General features: G+C 58.4%; 1 protein-coding gene across 1 annotated transcript in view; it reads left to right on the forward strand.

The window, feature by feature from the left end:
• The first annotated feature begins 583 nt into the window (after window positions 1–583).
• Window positions 584–7,926, forward strand: part of NLRC3 (NLR family, CARD domain containing 3) — an 11,768-nt gene continuing 4,425 nt past the window's right edge. The window contains exons 1-8 of the mRNA XM_009586236.1: window positions 584–629; window positions 2,131–2,373; window positions 3,453–5,190; window positions 5,445–5,531; window positions 6,237–6,320; window positions 6,605–6,688; window positions 7,233–7,316; window positions 7,426–7,509. Of these exons, the coding sequence (XP_009584531.1) occupies window positions 584–629; window positions 2,131–2,373; window positions 3,453–5,190; window positions 5,445–5,531; window positions 6,237–6,320; window positions 6,605–6,688; window positions 7,233–7,316; window positions 7,426–7,509 (2,450 nt within the window). The remainder of the gene's footprint in view (window positions 630–2,130; window positions 2,374–3,452; window positions 5,191–5,444; window positions 5,532–6,236; window positions 6,321–6,604; window positions 6,689–7,232; window positions 7,317–7,425; window positions 7,510–7,926) is intronic.

A 7,926-nucleotide genomic window follows, 5' to 3' on the forward strand; every position in this document is an offset into this window, starting at 1 on the left:
TTCACACCCAGCTACAACAGCACCCCCCACCCCTACGAGGGCTTGTCCAAGCCACGTGTGAAACCACCCGGGCAGGCAGGGATGGGCTGGTGCTTTCTCACCCAGCGCCTCTTGGACACTTACCCCGCTCCGTAGGACGTGCTGCGAAGGGGTCTCGATGAGAGGTCCAGCCGGTGGGATCTGTGAGGGACGCAGCCCTGGGAGAAGCTGTGCCTGGTCCTCCCTCCTGCAGCCCGGCCACCAGCCGCACGGCTGGGCTGCTGCTGGTGGCTGAGCCCTTGCGTCTTCTGGTGGGAGAAATAAACCTCAGCACAGGTCACCTGGCAGGAGGATGAAGGGAGGAGTCTGCAAAAGGGATGTCCCAAGCACCTTAACCTTGCACCATGGACCAGAGACTCTACCAAGTCTCCCTGGTCAAGCCGCGTTTGTGCCTTCTCCTTGGAAGAGGTTGGGTTTGACCAAAGAAAGCGAGCGTTACCTGTACCTGTTGGCGAGGCTGCACCAAAGCCCCCACGGTGCCCACGTCCCACTCAGGAGTGGGTTTGGGCAGGGACCCTCCTCGCAGTGCCTCTGACCGGCACGCATGGAGGAGATCGCATGGATCTACTCATCCTGCAGGCCAGGTGGAGGTGAGGAAAGGATGCCGTGCCAGGACACGGGCCAGGGCACTGGGACACTGCGTTTGCATCGCTGCCGTGATCAGACGGCACCTGGAGCTGAGAAGTTCCCACCCGGACACGGCCAGCTCCTGGAGATGACTTTGGGGCTGGTGGAGAGTGCCATCTGCTAACGTAGGTGAAGCCGGGAGCGCTCTCAGGTGTGGAGGTATCTCCTTCTCCACCTCTGCTCTAAAAACAATTGGACTCGGTGAGCAGATACACTTCTTAAAAATAACACACTAAACCCTCAGTGTGGTTTGGCAGCAGCCGAGGGGGAGGGAGCAGGTAGATGCTCCTTCTCCGGGTGATGATTCACCAGTGCTGCCAAAAGTGGAGCATCTACAGAGATCTGCAACAGGATGTGGTGTTGGCCACGCTCAGCAAGCCCTGACGGAGGCTCTGGACGGCGGCGAGGTGGGTTCGAAACCGAAACAGGCCCTTCATCGCTCTGCCTGCTGCCCCACAACTTCCTTCACAACACGGCGAAGGAAAACGCGAGCGGTAAAATGCGTTCCATCCGGTGACATGCGTGGCACTCAGGCGCTCGCCAGGTGGCCCGCAGATGGCACGGGGCAATTAATGCAATTGCAATAATAAAGAAAGGCTCCGGCATAAGTGGCGGTGGTAAAGGCACCGAGTTTGTGGCACATGAGGTCTGGGCAAAGATGCTGCAGCGTGATGGTCCCGGCGCTGCCCCTGCCAGGTCCACAGCGCCGGGGACTCCGGTCATAGCCAAAAGCTGATGAATGGACCCTTGGCTCAACTACAGTCAGCACCATGTTAGCTCGAAGTGGGCTCCCTCCCACGCTGCTCCTGATGCTTCTCCTCTTCTTCCACCAGGAACATGGATAAAGGCTGAGGAGCCTCGACTGATGCTGTGAGCTGGCTGGGGGGGGCGAAAAAAAAGGACGGCCGTGCTGCTGCCAACACAGCGCTCCTCGCCCAGGCATCGCCCATGTCACGCGAGGCCTCTGATGGAAGGTGAGTGGTGGCAGGGCAGCCAGAGATCCATCATCTCGGTGGAGTTTTGGGTTCAAAAATGGGACGAGGTGGGGCACCGAGGTGTGAGGATTGACAGCGGTTCCTGGTCCAAGGGCTTGGGGACCGCTGTGCTGGCACAAGGGGAATGGCTGTCTCCGAAGATAAATGATCTTGCTCAGACTTTTATCTCTGCATGGGCTTGGATTCCAGGAGGAAATGTCTTTTCATGATTGTGTTCTTCGCTTTCTTTGACTCCAATTTTGATAGCTGCTGCCTTGACCAAGCAGCTCCTAACAAAACAGCCTGCCACGACTTTGGGATGGCATCATCTCGAGGAGGACTCTGGCAGGTCGCTCTGGAGGGCTCTGGTTTACCCCCTGCTACCTTCAGAGTCAGATGGAGTGCTCCACTGCTGCCTTTCCCCATCACCCCTGAGCAACGTGCCCAGGGCTCGCACAAGACCCAACTCTCCTGCTCTCCTCTCCTGCAGAGGCTTGGATCAATCGCTACCGCAAGCAGCTGGTGAGGTCCATCTCGCCGCAGTTCCTGGAGGAGATCATTTGCTACCTGCGGAGGCTGGACCTCCTCACGGCGGAGGAGGCCGGCCGGGCGCAGGAGGCGAGCTCCCTGCCCGAGCAGGTGAGGGCGGTGGTGGACGTCCTGGCTGGCAAGGGCAGCTACGCCTCCCAGTCCCTGCAGACCTTCATCGAGACCACCAATTCCCAGCTCTACCTTCACATCACTGTCTATGGTAGGCAGTCCACTTTGGACCCAAGGAGGGGTGTCTGCACACATGTCCTGGCTGTGGGCGCTTGCTGGAGCCCCCCAGGATGTGCACAGAGCTGGGCAGCGTTGGCAGCTCTGATGGGAGTGTCCATGCAAGTGACGGTGCCATCTCAGGGTCTCCGCTGGGGAAGGACACAGCCAGGGGGTGACAAGGGCTCTCTGCCACATCTGAGGGACCTTCCTCCAGGCCCCTCGCTGCCCTCAGCACACCTCTCTGGGCAGCCCGAGGAGTCTTTAATGTCCTCAGTGTCCAGATCACACCAGTCACTCCCAGCAGCTGGGCTGGGAACAGGGGGATGGCCAGAGGAGGACGGATGGACATCCTTGACCATCTTCAGGCTCTCCTTGCAACCCTCTTGCCAGGAGAGGTTTCCCTGGTTTCCCTTCTGGTTGGAAGGCCCCAACCTTGGCTGGTGTCTGCTCTGAATCTCTCGCACCGCCACCCCCTGCTTGCCCAGCCTTTGCTGGAGGGTTTAAATACGCTGTACCAGGGGCCGTGGTACCCGAGCCAGGTGAGCAGGACAGGTCCAGAGATGGTCACCAGGTTCAGCCAAGAGTCCAACTCACCAGACAAGTCCATGGGGATGAGGCAGGGCTGAGGTCAAGCCGGGAAGTCAATCCAGAGGTCAGGATCAGGTCCAGCAAGGGCAACCAGGTTCAGACACGGTCCAGCGGTCACCAGGCAAGTGCAGAGCGATGAGATCCAAGATCAAGGTCCAGATCAACAAGGTCCATAGCAGGCACAGGTGCGATGGCGCTGCAGACAAGTGCTCCTACAGCATAGCTTAGGCAGGGGCTGAAGGCCCAGGGCTGAGCTTAAATGGGCTCCTGGGTCGATGGGTGAGGCTGGTCAGGGCCATTTAAGCCTGTTAGTGCCCCCCGGGCCCTGGCACATACCTTCCTGCCCGGACGTTAAGGGCTCCGTGCGGTTTCCCTTCTGCATGGGCATGGCAGAAAAGTGCAGCAGCGTCTCTCATTTGCATTTGCAGTTACCATCCTCCTCCTCCTCACCCCCCCGTTTCGTTTCTCTCTGTGCAGAACCCATGGTGCAGAAGCACCTGGAGAGCCTCCAAAGCTACTATGGGAATGGCTTGGAGACGGGTCCCCTGCAGCGACTCACGAACCTGCTGCTGGTGGAAGGCTTGACCGATATCCAGCAGAAGGAGCACGACATCCTGCAGATTGAAGCCACCAAAGGCCTACGAAATGTATCCAAGAGCATCCCTCTGGAGAAGCTCTTCCTGCCTCTCTCCAAGGTCAGCATCCCACCTCGGATCTCTGTCACCATCGGAGTGGCCGGGATTGGCAAAAGCACACTGGTGAAGCTGTTTGTCTACACCTGGGCAAAGGGGGAGATCAACAGGGACATCATCTTTGTGCTGCCCTTCACCTTCCGGGAGCTCAACACCTACGAGAAGCTCTCTGCCGAGAAGCTCATCTGCTCGGCGTTCCCTCACATCACCGAGCCGAACTGCATCTCGGCGGGGGTCCTCGACGGCTTGGATGAGTTCAAGACTCCTTTGGATTTTTCCAACACGGTAGTATGCACTGATCCCAAAAAAGAGATCCAAGTGGACAACCTGATCACCAACATTATACGTGGCAACCTGCTGCAGGAGGCTTCTGTCTGGGTCACGTCGCGGCCAACAGCAGCCAGGCAAATCCCCGGCGGGCTTGTGGACCGGATGACGGAAATACGAGGTTTCAGAGCTGCAGAGATGAAGGACTTCTTGGACCAGATGTTCCTTGACAACAGAGACCTATCCAACCAAGTCCTGCATCACATCAGGGCTAACAGGTCGTTACACGGCATGTGCACCGTTCCTGGCTTTTGCTGGATTTCTGGCTCCTCAATCGCTTATTACCTAAAAAATAGCACCGACCAATCCCAAGAAACAACCGCCGTCCCCAAGACCCTATCAGAAATCTACTCCTATTATTTTAAAATGGCTCTGAGCAGTGACCGGCCGGAAAAGCCGAGAGAAACACTCAGGATCGAGCAGGCTGTGAACAACAGCAAGAAGATAGTGGGCAGCCTGGGCAGACTGGCTTTCTACGGGCTGCTCAAAAAGAAATACGTGTTTTACGAGCAGGACATGAAAGCGTACGGCATTGACCTTTCCTTGCTGCAGAGCAGCTTGTGCAGTCGACTCCTACTCAAAGAAGAGATGCAGTCCTTCACAGCTTACTACTTCTCCCACTTAACCATACAGGAATTTCTAGCGGCTATTTATTATTACACGGCTGCGAAGCGGGCAATATTTGACCTCTTCACGGAGAGCGGGATGTCCTGGCCCAAGTTGGGTTTCCTCAACCACTTCAAGAGTGCCGTTCAGAGGTCGCTGCAGGCAGAGGACAGGCAGCTGGACATCTTTGTGCGTTTTCTCTCTGGGCTCCTCTCCCCGCAGGTGAACAAGCTGCTCTCTGGGTGGCTGCTGCTGAAGGACGAGCACAACAGCTTCAGGAGCCAAGCGATCAGCTTCCTCCAGGGCTGCCTGAACACTGACTACGTCATCTCCTCGCGGACAGTGAACACCATGCACTGCCTGTACGAAATTCAGCACATGGAGATCGCTAAGACTGTGGAAGAAGCAATGAAGAACGAGAGCTTGGCCGGGATGCTCACCCCCGTGAACTGCTCTGCCCTGGCTTATCTCCTGCAGGTCTCCGATGCCTGCATGGAGGAGACAAACCTCTCCAACTGCCTCACCTACAACGTCTGTAAGAGCCTGCTCTCCCAGCTCCTCTTCTGCCACAACCTCAGGTGAGTCCTGGTCAGATTGCACCAGGAGAAGCAAGCAGGGACGCCAGGCTGTGACTCAAAATCCTAGGTGTTGATGGGAGACATGGGCCCACCAACATTGTCCATCAGCAGAGAGCTGCCCTGGGGACGGCACTGGGTCAGCTCCGCTTCTGTGCTTGAGTTTTTCCACCTGTGATGGGCAGATGGGAGCGTAGTCCTTTCTCCACTTTGTTCTCCAAACGCTTGCTTTTGCTCTTTCCTTGTATCTTCTCCAGGCTGGACAATAACCAGTTTAAGGACAACGTGATGGAGCTGCTGGGCAGCGTGCTGAGTGTGAAGGACTGCCAGATCCAGAAGCTCAGGTAGGACCTGGCCCAGGGCAGACAGGCTGTTCCTGGGGATGCAGAGCAGAGCTGGGGGCACCTCAAAATCAGTGCGAGGGTCCTCCAGGAACTGGCTCCCCAGGGTGCCTAGTGACAAGGACAGCCCCACATGATCTCCTGCACCCGGGCACGGTGACCTGTGTCCTCGCGGTGGCTGGGCAGGCTGTCTCGCCCAGCCTTCCTGGGACTGCTGCCTCCTCGCTGTTCCTAAAAATGAGCGTAGAAATCCATGGGTTATCCCAACAAACTGCTTCCCAAGGTCACGGCTGTTTGCTGGACACCCGAGGCTCCGCACGGAGCATCTGACATACGGAGGGGACAGGTTCCCGACCCCTGCACAGGGAGATGCCTCACCCCAGACAAACGTGTCCCCACTCTCCCCACCTCCATGCCCTTCTTCGTGGCTGCGCATCGAGTCCCCCACGCTGCGATCTGAGCTCCCTTTTCACAACACGAATGAATTTTAAGTCTAGAAACTCCCCTTCCACCCTGTCCTTGCAATCCCCTGCCTGGTGTCCACCCCAGGAGAGCAGACCTCGGAGCATCCCCCACTTTGCATGGTTGTACCACGAACCCATGGCTTTCCTTGGCTCACCCATCCCAGCTGTGTCCTGGGACATGCCAGGGGCTGCGAAAGCCTCTTTCTTCCCCTGAAAAACACCCAATTTTTCTTTTTCCGGGCAGCCTGGCAGAAAATCAGATCAGCAATAAGGGAGCCAAAGCGTTGGCCAGGTCGCTGATGGTGAACAGGAGCCTGACGGCGCTGGAGTAAGTGTTCCCCCTTCACCAGCTCCCGCCGCGCACGCGTTCCCCACCGGGAACCATTCCCATGGCCGCAGCGGGGCCAGATCCCACCCGGCCTGACCGAGCTGGGGAGGGTCTCCAGCCCCCAAAGCCACCGCCGCTCCAGAGGTGAACGTAACTCTTGCGAGCTGCCGGCCTGATGTCCCACCTCCCACCCGAGATTGTGCCACGTGGAGGCATCTGGCTTAACCTGGGCACATGCCACTCCGGCTTTGCTAACCTTGGCTTTTCTGCCTGTCTCGCCCCAGCCTGCGGAGCAACTCCATCGGCCCCACCGGAGCAAAAGCACTGGCTGATGCGCTTAAAAAAAATCAAGTCCTGCTCTCCCTGAAGTAAGTCTCAATTTCTGCAGCACCTCCGGGAGCAGATCCCCAGGACAAGCCCCCTCCAGCCCTCTCCTGTCCCATCGAGGTTTTCCCCACCTTGAGGGCCAGGAGGTGGGGAGACCCTGGGCACAACCCGGTTTGGTTGTGCCAGGCAGCGAGCACGAGTGCAGCCGGCAGAGACCCGGTGACTGGGGCAGCCCTGGGCCAGAGACTTTGGGACCCTCCTGCCTCCCAGCTTCAGTGGGTCCAGGGTGAGGTTGAGGTTGAGGTTGAGGATGATGAGGTTGAGGATGAGGTTGAGGATGAGGTTGAGGATGAGGTTGAGGTCCAGGTCCATGTCCATCCCTTGTGCAGGAGCCCACAGGGTGCTGGTGCACAGGAGCAGGCATCTCCCATGGGAGAGGACAGAGGGAGACCCTGGGGGCCAGACACCCTTCTCACACCAAGGACGGGGGCAAGCAAACGCCAGGGCAGGCAACCACGACCCTGCGCGGCCCCTCGCCCCACTGCGGTGGCTGCCGTGCACGGCTTCGCTCCTTTCTCCTTGCAGCCTGCAGCACAACATCATCAAGGAGGACGGTGCCACCTTCCTGGCCGAGGCCCTGTTGACCAACCACAGGCTGACGACCCTGCAGTGAGTGACCAGGACCTGCTGTCCCCTCTGCCAGCCACTCAGCAGACCAAGGTGCCACTGACGGGGACGTGGCACCCAATATTCATGGGTGCCTTCCTCCCCTTTGCAGCCTGCAGAAAAACGCCATCGGAGCCCACGGTGCCAGGAAAATAGCAGAGGCGCTGAAGCAGAACTGCAGCCTGAAGGAGCTGACGTAAGAGCAGCACGAGGCGGAGGGATGGCGACGCCAGCACCACGTCTCTCGGGATCCACGGGCAGGAGCGATGGGCGGGGGCCGGGCCATGCGACGCAGGCAGGACGGACTCTGCTAGCTTCGCCCAAGGGGGTTGGCGTGGGTAGAGGGGGGCAAGGACCTGCAGCGCTGCTTTCGGAGCGACCCTGCGGAGATGCTCTCTGGGGATGGAAGGAGCCACATAAAGAACCGAGAGGCTGAGTCTTCCCTCCAGAGGCAAGCGGCAGGTCTCCAGGTCTCTGCATTAAAAGCTATTTCAGCTCAAAACCAAGATACAAGAACGGAGGTGTACGTAGGTTGGAAATGAGACCGCAGCAAGTTCATGCTTATTGCTGGAGCAGAAGGAGCCTGGGGGAGATGAATCCTTTGCCGGCAGAT

Source organism: Fulmarus glacialis, unplaced genomic scaffold (genome assembly GCF_000690835.1).
Source record: "Fulmarus glacialis isolate BGI_N327 unplaced genomic scaffold, ASM69083v1 scaffold2521, whole genome shotgun sequence".
NCBI lineage: Eukaryota > Metazoa > Chordata > Aves > Procellariiformes > Procellariidae > Fulmarus > Fulmarus glacialis.